This window comes from Grammomys surdaster, unplaced genomic scaffold (assembly GCF_004785775.1).
Source record: "Grammomys surdaster isolate TR1022 unplaced genomic scaffold, NIH_TR_1.0 140, whole genome shotgun sequence".
Lineage (NCBI taxonomy): Eukaryota > Metazoa > Chordata > Mammalia > Rodentia > Muridae > Grammomys > Grammomys surdaster.
The window spans coordinates 12172591-12190014 of NW_021604598.1; the positions used below are offsets into that span (position 1 = coordinate 12172591).

The 17424-nt window shown below is 36.1% G+C and overlaps 1 protein-coding gene across 6 annotated transcripts in view; it reads right to left on the reverse strand.

Annotated features, from left to right (window-relative positions):
* Positions 1–648: 648 nt before the first annotated feature.
* Wac (WW domain containing adaptor with coiled-coil) overlaps positions 649–17424 on the reverse strand; it is a 58610-nt gene continuing 41834 nt past the window's right edge. For 5 of the 6 annotated variants that reach the window (XM_028763742.1, XM_028763741.1, XM_028763744.1 and 2 more), the window contains 7 exons: positions 11731–11976; positions 10358–10480; positions 9461–9609; positions 7635–7753; positions 6241–6427; positions 5731–5858; positions 649–2083 (listed from right to left, as the gene is read on the reverse strand). In XM_028763742.1, the coding sequence (XP_028619575.1) occupies positions 2014–2083; positions 5731–5858; positions 6241–6427; positions 7635–7753; positions 9461–9609; positions 10358–10480; positions 11731–11976 (1022 nt within the window). In that variant the 3' untranslated portion in view covers positions 649–2013. The remainder of the gene's footprint in view (positions 2084–5730; positions 5859–6240; positions 6428–7634; positions 7754–9460; positions 9610–10357; positions 10481–11730; positions 11977–17424) is intronic. The other variant, XM_028763740.1, reaches the window with a different exon arrangement.

Genomic DNA, 17424 nt, shown 5'->3' on the forward strand with positions numbered 1-17424 from the left:
AATGGAACGCTGACAACAGAAATGACTTATGCAACTCACAAGTCAGCTGCACCTGACCAGGCCATGGTCCCCTTACACTACAAACCTGTAGCCCTTTGCCCAAAAAGATACTGTACAGGATTTAGCTTGACATAGCTCTTAAAAATACCATTAACACATAGAGCACAGTTCAGCAAATAACGTCACAAGTTTGGACATTTCATCATGACATGTCTTTTTTTAGTGTTTAAGAAGTACTTGAGAGTAACAAGAGGAAGTCAGTTTCCTGTATAAGGCTATCCCTCCTCTCCACCACACCATCAAATCTGTGCTTCAGCAAACACCAATACTATCATTTCAGATTTATTTATTAAAGTTAAAGTTTTAATGTTACCTTCTGTAGCTTAAATATAATATAGTCAAAGCAAAGAAGTAACAATTAGATTTCAGTGTTTCAGAAAGTTAACACTGATTCTGGTATATAACAAAAATCATCCCTTGGTGATTGTAGATCAAGTACATATCTGCCCCAACAATGGCAATTCTGAAGTCAAATGTTACAATTTTGATACATACAAAAATTCTATGACTTGGTAGAATCCTGGCAGTGTCGTGTTGACTATAATTTTTAAGCAAACGGGGTTAAAAAAAAAAAAAAGCCAAGGTAGCTTTATAGTAGTAATAGTTTCGTTTTTATTTTAATATACTTTAGGAAACACTATACAAAGCTGAGCCTTCCCACTGTTTCTGTGCAACAGCAGGAAACTCAATGACACAAACTGTTTTGTGATGCTAAGAAGAGCAGTCAGCACCAGACTTGAAGAGTTAGGTACAACACAGACAATCCTTCAAAATGAAGTGTCAGAATAGCAAGACAGGTAAACCAAGTTGAACAAATGACACCACTTGGGAAGTGATTCCTAATTCTTGCTGAATTTCACATTCAAATATCTTTTACACAATTTATCATTAATGTGCTTTAAACAAAACCTCCCTATAAGGAATTATTATTTGTAATAAGATATATTCAACAAGAATAGTTTTGATAAAGAATCCTCACATAGTTCAAATTCTAATATGTACTGACCGAAGGAAAAAAATGTAACAAAATGTGTTTGTTTAAACATGTTTATTACAACAGATACAATTCACATCTGACTAGCTTTGTTTCTCCTTTCCCCTCCCACAACCATGTTCACTGGGCCACTTCCTTGTATTTGAGCAGTCAATGTACTTTCAGCACACTTGCCCAGCAGTACTTTTAAGTCCATTCTTACAGGGTGAAAATGGATTTCAATAATTTATACAAACGTGGGTTATGCTCGATCACTGCAACTTCCAGCTACTGTACATAGGAATGAGAAGGTTATAGAAAAGTGCCACAGCAACAGTGCCCTAAGAAAGGAAAGGGGGCACCTTTAAAAAAATGGATAAAATCAGGCCAAGGGACTTCAGAGGGAATGGAACATACAGGAAATGAAAACATTTCTTTGCAAAACAAATGGGGCAGCACTGCTCTCGATCAGGTGCGAGTGCTGCTCAGTTGTCTCATGATATTTGTACACTGCTCATAAGGTTCAAAATCGTATCCTCAGACACGCATCACCTGGCGCTTGCACTGGACTTCTGAAAATGCAAGATTTCTGAATGATAAATTAACCCCCCAAATTTTTTATTTTTTTTTAAAAAAGCTAATTTTGCAGACAGGTTTCCATGTAAAAGGCTAGGTATTTAGCCACCTCAGCATTGATTAGTTTCAGATGTCTAAGCTCTGTTACACATGGCTTCCCATGGCTTCACTCTACAAAACATATTTACAACGTGAAGATACATCTACAAGAAATCTACATTTCAAGGGTTTTACAAATCAATCTTGTATCTTTCCCCTGAATTGACTCTCACAGACCCCGTCCCCATGTCATTTCATTTGCCCAGCTTAACAGTCCATGGTCTACTTAAATGCAGCTCAAAATGTTCTGACTGGGCAACAGATTTACAGTTCCTCTATGAGATCATGTGCAATTATTCACATCTTCAGACCATGAAGGAATTCTGATTTTTTAGCTTTTCGAGTTCCTTAATTTGTTGTCTCAAAAATAGTATCCTGGAAAATAAAAGTAGATATGAATATCTATATTTTATTTTAAAAAAACCCAACTTTGTAAATAGTCTTTATACTGAGGAATAAAACCATCTTAGTTTATAGTTAAGAGCATTTAACACATATATTAAAATACTGAAAAAGCAAGCTAGAAAATTTCTTAATTTCTTAGCAATTTTTCAATATTTACTTCAAATATACAGATCTCTCTCTCTCTCTCTCTCTCTCTCTCTCTCTGTGTGTGTGTGTGTGTGTGTGTGTGTGTGTGTGTGTGTGTCAACATCTTATCAAGTCCAGGTGTTTAGTATATCCAGGACAGCCGAGAGAGGCAAACCCCAGATGCTTCAATCTAATCTTACAGACACAGATGCTTCTACTGAACCTGCTCCTTCCTATGTATCCACAGATGGTTCCACAGACCCTGGACAGCAAGGAAAAATGACCAACATCTATCTCCATACTCATTTTCCTAGGTTCCCCAGAAACACCCCAAAGTCAGCAGGAAGTAGCAAAAGTTCACCATGGACCTATTGCTGCTCCACCATTGACTCTTTCTAAGCTCGCCCACTAGTTACCTGGCAACAGCCAGGTGTACCTAACTCATACTATAAAAGGGACTGCTTGGCCTCTCCTCTCTTTTGGTTTCTTGCTGTCCTCTTACTCCTTACCCTCTCTGTCCCCATTCCCCTCCTGCCTCTCCCTCCACGTGCTCATGGCCAGCCTCTACTCCTCTACTTTCTCTGCCTTCTCTGTCTCTACTACCCTCTCAACTTCCCTCAATAGACTCTATTCTATACTATACCATAGTGTAGTTGGTCCCTCAGGGGGAAGGGATACCTCAGCGTGGGCCTGCTGAAACACTCACTTCCCCCACAACAGACTGTATATCCATCAACCTTTTCTCCTCTTTTCCTTACCTTTTTTATAAAACACACTTATAATATTGTTAAGATTAGAATTAAACATAGAGGCCAAAATTACTACAAAGAAATTACTGTAGATGTAGATACATAAAACTGATGCCAAATAAAATGCCTATCATTTCAAAACTGCTACTTGAAGTATTTTGAGTGTGACAAATTATCCTAAGCTAGACATCAGGGAGACATTCAATGAATGTCAATATGTCACTATGTAGGCCAAGAACATACAATTAAATTACAACAATTAAAACTGAAAAACAATTCTGGGAGTGTAACTCATGGTAAGGTGAGTGCCTGGAATCAATCTTTAATCATTCTCCCATCTATACTTTTAAAGTGACACACCAATTGAGACAGACAGACAGGCACACCCCCCCCCACACACACCCAAGATAAAACACAAATTCCACTCAGTCAGTCACAAATTTGATAGTATCTATTCTCTCATGTGGATTACAGTATTCACTGCCTGTACTAACACTGAATTATGTACTGACTTGATATCTGACCAGGGAAATTCCTTTTTTTTGAACGAATTCCTTTTATATATGTGAGTACACTGTCCCTGTCTTCAGACACACCACAAGAAGGCATTGGATTCCATTACAGATGGTTGTGAGCCACCTTGTGTTTGCTGGGAATTGAACTCAGGACCTCTGGAAGAGCAGTCAGTGCTCTTAACACTAAGCCATCTCTCCAGCCCCCAGGGAAATGGTTTTAAGACACATTAACCAACTGAAAAACTCAAATGCCTGTCATTAAGTCACAATGCTGTTTGAGTGGTAGAGCTAATTTCTAATCAATCCTACAACCAAAGAATTCTAGCTGATAGTCATAAAAGTAATAAATATCACTAGATTAATAAAAACCAATGTATATTTATGGATTGGAACCAGAGTAATTATTTCCCCTGAATCATGATGTATAAAGAAAAGCTGTAATGTCACTAGAAGTTTGCTCTTAAAGCACATGTTTCAAATATACCTAAGTTATCTAATACCAGATAACATCTAATACCAGCACATGGAAAAGCTAAGATTGCAGAGAACACCTAATATCAGTACAAGGAAAGCTGAGACTGCAGATACACTCCACTTGGCTAGACAGTACAACATCGTCTTTATTTTCTTTCTTCCTTTCTTTTTTTTCTTCTTTTGGTTTTTCGAGACAGGGTTTCTCTGTGTAGCCCTGCCTGTCCTGGAACTCACTCTGTAGACCAGGCTGGCCTCGAACTCAGAAATCCGCCTGCCACTGCCTCCCAAGTGCTGGGATTAAAGATGTGCACCAGCATTGGCCGGCATAGTCTTTATTTTAAAAAGGATGTAAGAATATAAGCAGTAATCTAAAATTTTACTGAGCCAATCTAACCACACATGCATACATAACTTAAATCAAGAGGAGCGTTTCTAATTAGCTGCCAGCAACATCTCATCTTTAAAGTAACATATCCTAGTACAAAGTAGAGTTATGAACCAAGGAGTAAAAAGTTATAAACTTAAGAAGAAAAAACCCAATAAAGCAACTATGAGTTAACGAGAAACCAAGACACTGTAGCACACCACAGGCCAACTATAGTATAAAAATATTGGTAGAACATGATATGATTAGATTACAAAGACTATAATTTGACTCTTACATGATTCCCACAACTAATCCAAAACCACATCCACGTGAAGTTCACCATCCTGAAGTGGATGTGGTTCTTCCCATAAACTTTCTGTTCACATGCTTATCTTATCTGAAGTCATTCACTCACAAGCTGTCCCTGCTTTAGGCTTAAAAACTCCAACAAAGGCACCCTAATCAAACAACTGTCACATCAAATCACCTAGACCTTTTGTGTTATTTTTAATCTCAAAAAATTCAGGAAATGAGCAATTCCAAGTTGAAACTTCAGTGTTCTTTGCTGCATGGGTCCCTTCATGTCCCTCCTGTCCTGCCTCTCAGCAGGGTATAAAGCAGCAACTTGTACAACATATACAAGCTACACATGGTATCCCCACTACTCATGTAGTCCCTTTTCTTGAGTATCCGATTGACCTCTGAAGTATTGAAATGCTTATATTCAAAAAGCTATTATTTTCCTAAATAATATTGCTAACACAGGAATGATGCTGTAAGTTCCATTACATATACAGATCCTGAAACAGGACATTACCAAATCACAAAGTGCTTCCATAAATGATTAAAAAAGAAAAGGTTGATCAACTTATAAAAAAAGAAGAAAACAACAACAACAAAAAAAATTTAAGTAACTTTTAAAAAGAATTCTCTTTCTAGAATACTGACTTGCAGGTAAATAAGAATCATGCTAATTTTACTGTTGGAACCCAAACCGCAAAAGCTATGAAGTCAGCTAACACCTGTGTGGGTGATGTTGAAGGCATTAAATTAATTGGTTTCCCACTAACCAGTTATAGGTATTCAATGGGGAATGTACTTTCTAAAAAGACAACTATGGGTCCTTTAAGAAAAAACTAACTGTAACTGTGTAAGATTTTATATTCCAAGCACACATACTAAAAAGCCAGGTGTGACAGTATATATCTGTGATTCCAGTATTGGAAAGCAGAGACAGGAGGTTCTCTCAGGTTTACTGGCCAAATCTGACTTCCTAAGCTCATTCAAACCCCAAAACTATGTATTATATAATATATATTATATAGAAACACTAGAAACACAAACACACACACACACACACACACACACACAGAGTGAAAAACTTACCTCTGCTCTCGCAAAGTTGCTTGAATTTCACATACTCGAACTAATGATCTCAAATTTTTTAACTCAGTACATATTTCTGACATGTGTACACTTCCCATATTATGGGCTTCTTCACGCAATCTTGATGCCTACAGTTAATGAATTGAAGCTCACATAAAATATGAACATACATACACAAAAGAATGTAAGAACTTACACTAAAGGTATAATACAACTTTCCATGTATAAGGACATAACATAACCTTCTTCAAGGGTGGAAAGTGTTTTGATTTTTTTTTTCTTCAGGAAAATTGCTTTACTTTTTCTTAAAACTACATGGTTTCAATCAGATCTTGTTTTAGTCCACATAATCCCAGCACTCTAGCAGATGAAGTGATTAAGATATTAAATTCCAACCCAGCTTCATGTTTACACAGTATCTTTCAGACCATCATTACACAGAAGAAAAAGAGAAGAAAAACCATAGAAAAGAAAGAGGGGGGAGGAAGAAGAGACAAGAGAGAGACATACCTGTTTCTCTGCATGGTCTGCAGGCCACCCTTGCACATGTTTTATGAGATTATCATTGAAGTGTGCTGCTAGAGTAGGTGTTAATGAGCACGCAGGCCTAGCAGATGCATTCTGTGGTACAACAGTTGCAGCTGATGCGTTACTACTACAAGTATGATTTGGACCAGGTGATGGACTTCTCTGGCTACTGCAAGACAAACAAATGGATATATAGTGGGTCTCTAGATGGCATGAAAAAATCCTAGAAAACACTACATATTCTTTAAAATATCCAGATTCTTAACACACACAGAGAGTAAGATATATATATATATATATATATATCAAATAGAACTGCTGATCCAAAGTATATCAAAAGTATTACTCAACAGCCTTTAGAACATAGTTTTATTTAAAACTTAAACTTCAAATAATAACAGAACAGTTAACCTCAGAACAAACACAAAATGAAGGTCAAATTTTCATAGTCATATATATAAGGCACATGTGAATATTTTATTTTATAGACATCTAATTAACAGCACTTATGTGTCTGTTCAGTAGCAAAATATTCTTCAACCAAGACTACGAAATAACATCAGGCAAAACACAAGCATGTGACTGGAGAACTCTGAACTACTGACAGAATGAGAGCAAAAAAGGAGCACACTAACATTAGTTGTCTTCCTTGAAATCTCAATGCTTTGGGCCAAGGTGTGGGGACACACGGTGCTGAAAACCAAAATCTCAAAATCACCAAGTTGATTTCCTAACTTCTTCACCAGACTCAGTTCTGAACAGATTTCAGTAATTCCCCCAAAACTAAATTTCTGAAAGCATTTTCATCACTGAAGATGATCATTGCATCCTCTAAACGTTATTTAAATAAGTTTCCCAAAACTGTTCTGAGCAATGGCAACACTGCTGACTTCTGAAGGTGTATCATTTTGAATGAAGAAATTCTCATTTCAATGTATAAATGAAAGCAAGTATACATAAAAACTAATCAAAATGAACACAAAACAGTGTAAACAGAATACAGTCACTTATAACAACATGAAAAGTGATCTGTAGAAGGTCAGATTTAAAGACTTCAGAGATGTGTGACATCAATTTTGGAGGTGAGGGTTTTTTCCTTTTACTTCATCAATACTCTCAAATTTTCTATGAGTAGGCTAAAAAATGGCAAACATGACACCATGTTCCTTTCTTGTACAAGTACCACACATTTTATTCCCATCTAGTTACATTTTAAAGAAGCCAGTCTTTGTAAACTATGTGACTTAATCAGTAGAGTCATCCATAGACCGGTCAACAAATTCTTCTGTGATGAAGTGCTATCAGGTACATCTTGCTCAAACAACATAGGATGCCATATTAAAAAAGAAACAATAACACAGTCTCAACCAACTAACCTTAAGCGCTGAAGACTTCGTGGGGAGACAGGATCATGACCCTGCTGCTTGTCAACGGTTACAGGCTGCTGTGTAGCCGAATGAGACACTGGTCCTTGCTTAACTACTGGAGTACTAACCTAAAATGTCAAAATCTAGTGAGACAGGCTTTTATCACATGAGAAAATTAAATTAAAAAAAATCTAATACCAGTAACATTCTGCAGAGGTGAATAGTTCTCAAAAATTGTTTCATTACATTAATACTGATGACTCAAACATTTTTAGTTATACATATATCCACACATCTACTTTGTAAGTGTAAAATTAGCAGATTTTACAAAGTTAAAGCTGCTTTATGTGTACTCTTGCCCATTATGTGTGATATGAGTATTAGATCCTTTGGACCTAGTTCTGAGCATCTATAAGTCACAGAAGTTAAATGCTGGGATCCAAACTCCCATCTCCCTTCAGTAATTACACTTAACAACTTAGTCATGTCGCTACCCCAAAAGTTAAATTCTAAATCATTCTTTTTACAAAACATCCTATGGTAAAAATCATAAAGGCATATTATTAACGCCAGTAGTTTTCTAATACAGCATTTCTTTTTTATGACTTCTAAAAAAATACACATTACTGGTACACAGATACTCTGATTTCAAGCACATATCAACATGTTTGCAAGTATGTATAATGTATGTATATTCTATTTGATATATCATTAAAAGAATGTTACCCTACAGATAAATAAGAGGCCCATGACTGAAAATGATGTATAGACATCTGAATACACACACACACAAACACACACCCTAGACAATGATACATACATACACACACACACACACACACACACACACACACACACACACATATTCAGATGCCCTACACAAAAAAAGATAGAAATTTTAATAATTTAGAAATTTCTTACCTTTATCATTAAAAACAACAAAACACAAGCCCAAATACATGGCAAGCTCTAAGCTTTACTTACTAATGGATAGAATCTTAATTTTAAAAAAAGTTGGGCAGATGACTCAGTAGAGAAAGCCCTTGCTATACAACAAAACTTAGGAGCCCCCCAGAACTTATATAAATGCCAGACTAGCAGAACAGCCAACCTATAAAATCAGCACTCAAAAGGTAGAGAGGCAGGACTCCCACATGAAATTGGCTACATTGACTAGCCTTACTCATAATCTCTTGCTTCAACTGAAAGACAGTGCCACAATAAATAAGGTGACAAACAACTGAAGAGCCCACACATGTACTCAACAGCCTACATATATAAGCCTATTAAAACACACCCAAACACATACACCCATACCCACAAACACAAAAACAAATCCGAGTGAATAGTGATCATGATTAGATATATGATAGGGGCCATGTAACATTAGTAAAATCCAGTTACAGTCCACAACTGTGTATTAAGTAGGAATTTATAGGTTTTCCTTACCTAAATTAATTCATGCCTACTACTACAAAAACTAGATTTACATAAAAATTTTATTAAGTGAGGCAAAAAGCATGTGATTCAAGCAAGTTTTAAAATGTCATATTCTTATTATGAGAAGCTGGTTCAGTTTTAAAATGCAATCATGGGAGGGAAAAAAAAAAAAAAACCCTACATGTCACCAGTCCCCAAAACAATCAGGAATAAATCACAAAATACACAAAACTAGTTCAGATTCAACTCACCCCTACTGCTCCATCGAATGTCAGACATCTGCCTCATTCCACCACTATCTCATTTTCAAAACTCATTTCCTGGGCCTATAGATTTGAAAATGCTATCATTTCTAAACATTAGTCAATTCCATAATTAGTACAATGATAACATACCTTTGGCTGTGATGAAACAGGTGGAGTACTAATCAAAGGTTTAATGGGAACTGTGTTAGTTTGAGGTGTGCTTATTCTTGGAGACACATAGGATCTTGGGGATGAAGCATCAGACGTTAGAGACATTGGAGACTGATTAGATGGCTGGGCTGCAATAGAATGATGTAATTAATTTCAAATGACCCCCAAAATTTCATGTATGCAGTAAGGTTTGCTATGTCACTCCATACGAAGATACATACAGTTGAATCTATCAGAATCTGATGTCTTATGGAACGAACAAAGCTTTCATGAAAAACTAAGCCGGTACCTATTCTCATACATTAGCCTCCTAAACATTCTTAGTTCATATTTACTCTCTGTATAAGCATAGCAATTGTCTATAGTCCCTTACCTCGTGGGCTAGCCAAACAGTTATGATTTTCTACCATTAAGCTGCTATTCCTCAATATGCTGTTTATGCTTTGTTTGTGGACTTTCTGACAGAGACCCTTATGTTGCAACATCTCCCTTTTTGCAGACATTTGAAAAGAGACACAATTCAAATGCATGTTATTTCTGCTTCCTCTACTCAAAAAGCTTCCAGCAACAATTCAAAGGAAATTTCTACCTCAAATATGTGAGATGTTTCCAAAAAGATTGAGTATATACTATGGTTTGCTTTTCTGCTGTGAGTAAAATTTATCAATACGTTTATATTTTCATCTGACACATACAGTCAGATGAATACTAAAGTCTACAGTGAAGGAAATAGACATGAGAACACACAAATATTGAAAGTCACACAAAATCATTAACAAATATTTTCTTGAACTAAAAACACACTTTCCCTTAATTTCAAACTAAAACAAAAAGGAAAGACAATCTTTTGAGTAACCCAAGAGGAAGAAAGACTACCTTGTGTAGAAAGCTGGGCAGCTTGAGAAATCAGCGAGGTGATGTTGAAAGCAGATGGTCCAGCAGTAAGAAACTTGTGGATGATCGACTGCAGGGAAGCTTGTGTTACAGCTGCTGTAAGAACTTAAAACATTCAAAATCCAATCAAAACAAAGAAATTCATCTTACACTACTAACTTGAAACACATAGCTAATAAATAGCAATAGTAAAAATACAAATTAGTTTCATGAAATTTTTAAAGTGAAAGCTTGGCACAGACAATAAATAAATAAATGAACACAAAAACTTGAAATGGGGTCTGGAAAAAAATGGCACAGTGGTTAAGAGCACTGGTTACTCTTCCAGAGGATCCAACCCAGGTTCAATTCCAAGCACTCACATAGCTGTCACTCAGGCTCCGACCCCCTCACATAGAAAACATGTAGGCAAAACATAAAACGCATATACAAATAAATAAATTCCATAATTAAAAAAAAACTTGAAACAGACAGAGGAAGAGAACAATAAAGGTAACTTGATAATTAACTCTAAAGCTGCCAAGACATGTTAAAAGCAGCAGTAGCCTATACAAGCTAGTCCTTAGTTGCTTTATTAGCAAGACTGAAGGAATGGATGCTTTATTACATGACTATTTTTAACAAGCTGACCAATAAAGCCTTATATACCAATACTTACCATATCTTTAAAAGGGATACCAAAACAGCTGATATTTAGGAATACCATGTATTTTTGATGCCTAAGACGGCTTTATAATTTCAGACTACTTATATAAAACATTCAGCCAAAAAAAAAAAACACTAAAGAATTAAGTTACCTTAAAGAACAAAATAAATAAATACATTGAAGTTGAGAGTAAAAAGAAAACCAAGCAATTTGAGAAGGCTCTAACTTTTGGGGAAGCAAAAATCACTTAACACCTTCTATTGTAAGAAAATGCATAAACAGAGATTTAACATTTGAATTGTAATGTCTTCAAATTAAAACCAAATCCATTTTTGATCAGGCTTATCTGAGGTGTTGGTCCATATACTTTAGAAATGGAAATAATAATAATATCAAATTCATATGATTAAAACACTACTAAAAACAAAGCAACAACAAAAAAACAACCAAAAACAAAAACCTAGCAGTTTTACCAAGTAGCTACCTCTCGTTATTTCTAAGGTCTTCATATTAACAGACCTGAAAATTGTCTACAAACACCACTAACTCAATTATACAACCAAGCAAAATGGAGGTGGAGATACTAAAGCAGAAAATTTCAGCATAAATTTAAAAAGAACACTAAGTCATTCCTTGAGTTGAGAATTGTATAAATAATTTTGTATAATGCAGATAATAATGTTGAAAAACTGTAAACATGGATATTCACCTTCATTTATTTTGGATATGTCCACATTAGAATTATTAAGCTGTAGCGTGGCTTGCAAAGCAGGAAGCAACTGTCTAAAAAGATTTGGGTCCTGAAGTAACGGAGGTATTGTTGACTGTGGAACGGGAGAAACAGGTACTGTTGAAGCAGATGTTGGAGGCGCAGATGTAGGGTTCAGGCCAGAGGCTGAAGATGTGGAAGGAGTTGTACAAGAATGTGATACCGACTTGTCTCCTGGAGCAGATTCTAAATGACAGGGAGAGAACGTTCATAAAAAAAAAGAAAAAAAAAGAAAAAATGAAGAAAAGGAAAGGAGAAAAGAAGGAAGGAAGGAAGGAAGGAAGGAAGGAAGGAAGGAAGGAAGGAAGGGAAAAAAAAGAAATGTTTCAACATCAGAAACTAAACCAACCATACCACAGCAACATCTTCCATGTGCTATATACACTTAACTAACTGTATTTGAACCTCAGGAAACGTCTGCCTGTAATATACTGAAGTAGATAATTTTATAACCCCATTTATCAGTAAAAAGCTACAGCATGAGAGACTCTCTAGTTGCTTAACTTTAAAAAGCTGATAAATGATCTTCATCTTCATGTATGATTTGAAAATCACACTGCTATATGGTCACGCACCAAACATACACACAAGGAAGTTAATCGAAGATAACAAGGCTACAGGACTTATGCATTGTATCCCAAAAAAAAAAAAAGTCAAAAGTGCCAGGACCACAGTAACAACCAACCAACAATGACCTTAAAGGACAAGGTATAAAGTAGGCAAATGAGAAGACCCAGGATACATTTTATGGTGGTTAAGATTTAAGATTTAAAATTTTGCAATGAACATCACTATCTATAAACAGGGCCTTTAATTAAATAGTAAAAACAAAGGAGAACCCCATGTCCCAGGATTTGGTAACAGAAGATACATGACCATGCATGGAAAGCTGTAAGTTCTTCTTATGTATACATTCAATGCACCTGAACGCAAAGCATCAATAATAGTGTAATCTTCATTGTATTTGACAAACTGGAAATACAAATCCTGAAGACTTGAATCAACTGCTGATCAAAGAGTAAACAACCAGCAAGCCATACCCTGCCAGATTAATAACAACCCAAAGTAGTGTGACTGTGTTTATCTTTAACATTATGAGAGCTGGATGGGAATGTGAATAAGAATGATTCCAAGGCCCGTGGGCTACATTAGTGAGACCCTGTCACATAGGAATAGTATAACACTACATTTCATTAAACAGAAAGAAAAATGCAAACTTGGAAAAAATGTACTTATCATATTGACACAATTTAAGCCAAACAATATACTACATTCTTATAGAACAAGAAGCATTTACTTAACATTTATGAAGCAGACTAAACTCAGCCACACTGAACATAACTCATGTCATCTAGAACAGGTGACCATAAACTTCCTTGATGGCTTTCACAGAAACTGTGATGTAGATACACATACATATACATACTTATGTACATGTATGAGTAACTAAGCACTATTATCTGTAACTGTTCCTTTTATAATATCTTGTTCAATTCACACAACATTAACCAAAACTGTTCCTTTTGTGATTATCTAGTTCAATTCACACGGCATTAATCATGTAAAGGGTTTTAAAAATATGGGCACTTAAATAACAGCAGATTAGACAATTCAAAATGGTTTTGCTGGGCAGTGTTGGCGTACGCCTTTAATCCCAGCACTTGGGAGGCAGAGGCAGGCGGATTTCTGAGTTCGAGGCCAGCCTGGTCTACAGAGTGAGTTCCAGGACAGCCAGGACTACACAGAGAAACCCTGTCTCGAAAAACCAAAAAAAAAAAAAAGTTTGGTTTTTGTACCCTATTAAAACTGACATAAAAAAGACTATCAACATTTGCTAAAGCATCACTTTCTCTATACATTCATTTGTAAGAATCATATACATGTTATGACTGTTAAGGCTGCACAAATGAAGCCAAGAGTCCAAGTACAAGATTCAAGAGTGCTTGCATGAGAATTATACTGTCAACTAATATGATCATAAACATCTGCACTTAACTCTAGAAATTAAAAAAGGAACCTTCATGGCCCCGAAGAAGCTGAGAATGTCTTCAAGCTTACTGAGTGCCAGTCTTTTCACAATGTCACTTCCATGGTCAAATGCCTAGGAATGACATGTTTCTAATGTATAGATTCCAAAACTACTATAAATATTGGCTCAGAAGTTATGAAGTGTTTTTCAAACCCTAAGACTAGATAGAAGACTACCTATCACTTTTAAGCATTGCTGCTTTGGGTCCTTAGACAAAAGAAAGAAACATTAATTATTGAAATAGCAATTTCTCTTCAGGAAAATCTGTTGTCACCAAGTCTGGTTTATTTTTCAGTCTATTACACCTTATACTTATATGTACATTCAAAATTTTTGTAAAAATTATAATTTGTAATTTTCTTTAGAACCTACTCCTTGAACGCATTTTCTTCTCCTTCAGAAAGACACAAATGCTATTTGATTTAATGTGTAAATTATTAAATCAGTACTTATATTCCTATGGTATTATCCTCTCCTTTCATCACTAGACTGCCACTGAATGGGCAGGGTAATGTTTTTGAAGACACAAAAAGTTTTCAGTTTTGAACTGAAAATCAGCAAAGAATGACAGTAGTACTTATCACTATAAAGATTGTAAGATAGGGCTGGGCGGTGGTGGTGCAAGCCTTTAATCCCAGCACTTGGAAGGCAGAGGTAGGCGGATTTCTGAGTTCAAGGCCACCCTGGTCTACAGAGTCAATTCCAGGACAGCCAGGGCTATACAGAGAAACACTGTCTCAAAAAAACAAAACAAACAAACAAACAAACAAACAAACAAAAAAGATTGTAAGACAGGGGAATAGAGTATAAATCACCACTAGAGGATATCCTTAAAGCTATGGAAAGCTTTAGCTTCTAAATTTAATAGGATTATTTACTAAGAATAGATGTATATAGTTTTATGAGACTTAACAGTGTGACTGGGAGATGAGTGGTTCCCACTTACAATTTATGTAAGTGGGCAAGTGACATCCCTTAAGGCTTAAATTCTCTAGTCTTATTTCGGGATAAGTATTGGGTCCAATACTGAGGAGGCAGGAGCAGATGTAGCTGAGTCTGCGGGCAGCCTAGGTGACCTAGTAAGTTCTAAGCTAGCCAAAATGACATAAATGAGAGTACTTCCACAAAATGCAAATCAGTGTTTGCTTCTGAATGCTATATCTTAATAGACTGCTTATCAGCATCACCTTAATTATGTGATTTGTACTGAAATACAGAGCAGGGCATGTTCCATTTTTTAAGCTATATGTCCAAAGGAGAGATACCAACTACCCATCCTTTATGCTTTTACTTATAAATTGTTGACTTGTATTTCCAACTTTTGCCAGAGGGGGAAGAACTTAAAAGAAGTACATTCTATTCCTAGCTATTCCAAGCTATCCAACAGAGAAAACACTGGTCAAAATGTAATTCTGATCCACGCTTTTCTGGTCTGGCAAATAACTCCCTTCTGGTACACGGTAAGATTCTAAGGCTCAGGTATTACACTACTGATCAATTTCCTGTGGCACACAGCACTCAAGTGTTTGTTTCTTGACCAACATATTATATGGCAGAAAAACAACATGGTAAGGTGACAGTAATGGCTGTTAAGTGCAGGTACAGGTGTGTGTACTTGCGCGCAAAGACATGTATAGGCACACATACTTTTTTCTACACATGTATAAACATACATGAATGTTTGCAAGTGTTACTTTCATTAAACTGAAAAAATCTGATTGATATTTCCCAATCTTGTTTTTTTTTCAATCTGGCATAGAGTCTTCGTAAATGTCTAGCACAGCAAAAAAAAAAAATTTTTGATATATTTCTTGCTCCCATTATGAGCAATTATTTTCTAATAATCTTTTTACAAGGTTGTTTCTGTTACACTTTTCACCTAAAGTGGACACGGTAAGCATTTTTTTCTGAAACGTTGCAAATATTAAGTTATCAAATGTAAACTGCAAGTAACATTTACTTTACTATATTGACTAACATATACTTAACAATGATTTCTGTCTAAAGCAGTCTCTCTCTCTCTCTTTTTTTTTTTTTTGGTTTTTCGAGACAGGGTTTCTCTGTGTAGCCCTGGCTGTCCTGGAACTCACTCTGTAGACCAGGCTGGCCTCGAACTCAGAAACCCACCTGCCTCTGCCTCCCAAGTGCTGGGATTAAACGCGAGCGCCACCACCGCCCAGCTCAATCTCTCAATTCTTATGAAAATACTTAGGATCCTTTTAAACGTGTTTTAAAAACAAGCATTTGAGGGAGGTCCACTTTAGTTAATGTATACTTTATGACAGCAACAAAAAGGCATTACTGCCTAAACACATAGTAAATCTAAGGCTCATTCGTGTTTGGGACAACATAAAACAGAGTAAGGAATTTTACACTAAGTACCTGATTCATCCAGCATATCAATCAATAACTGACTACCTGCTCCATTTCTGAACCAGACTGTTAGCTATCAAACTTAGTTGTGCTAAGAGCTCGATATGAACAGGCCGGCTTTTTTAACTGTTTTGTGTTAGCAAAACATAAAACACATCATACCTTTACTTACAAGATGAAACTTGCTAATTTATTTAAATCCAGCAAACTCTTCTAACATGGGTTTACTTCACCAGAGGGGCTTGTATCTACCGCTTGTTTTGTAACTTCACAACTCTAGGAAGGAACTTAGAACTAGAAGGGACATGAGAGCAATTGAGAAAGGCCATTGTGTGCTGCTTGATGAAAGTAAGATTCCTGCTGTAGCTGTCTATCACTTCCTGTTTGTTTTAAGACAAGATAACCAAGAAATGTTCATTCTCACTGAAATAAGTACAGGCACACACATACAGAGGACAAGTTGACCCCTTTGTGTCACACACACACACACACACACACACACACACACACACACCAACATAACCTGCAAAACTGATGAGGTTCTCTTTTCCCTACACTTCTGTCCTGAGATAAACACAAATGGATTTCTCTCAAACAATATGACATTAACTAGATCTACACCTATTGTAAAATCCTTTAATTACATGTGCAACAAATATACTGCTCTCAGATTATAAGTACATTTTAAAACAAACCATAGCCAATGAAGTTATTTCTCCAATTCAAAACATATTACCATTATTCCCGGCACCCTGTTCCACCATGTAAAACAAACCACAAATGTCTTACTGTTTGTCAAGGCCCAGGAATGGAACATCACTAAGAGAGACACAACCAAAGACCCTGCTCATACATCATTTAATATTGCACACTACCACAAACCTACAGATTAACCCGATGTGAAGCAGCAGTTCTAATACAGATGTAACTGGGGTTGTTTTCAGATTGAAATATGAAGGCCTTATCCATGAGGACTTTTCATGCTGTTTATGTTGTCTACCACCCCAAGCAGCTGTTGCCACAATGTAACTTTTGTAACACTGTTGCCACAATGTAATATATGCTGTATGAAGGAAATCTGTGTTGCAATGTTTACTTCCAGTTCTCAGATCTGAGGTCTAATTAGAAATGAGGTATGATTGCTTTTATTTTCTGCTTTATACCTTAGCTTTCTAATATACAAGCTGAGGCCAGAAACTCCTGAACTATGAAGATAATATCCACAAAAACTG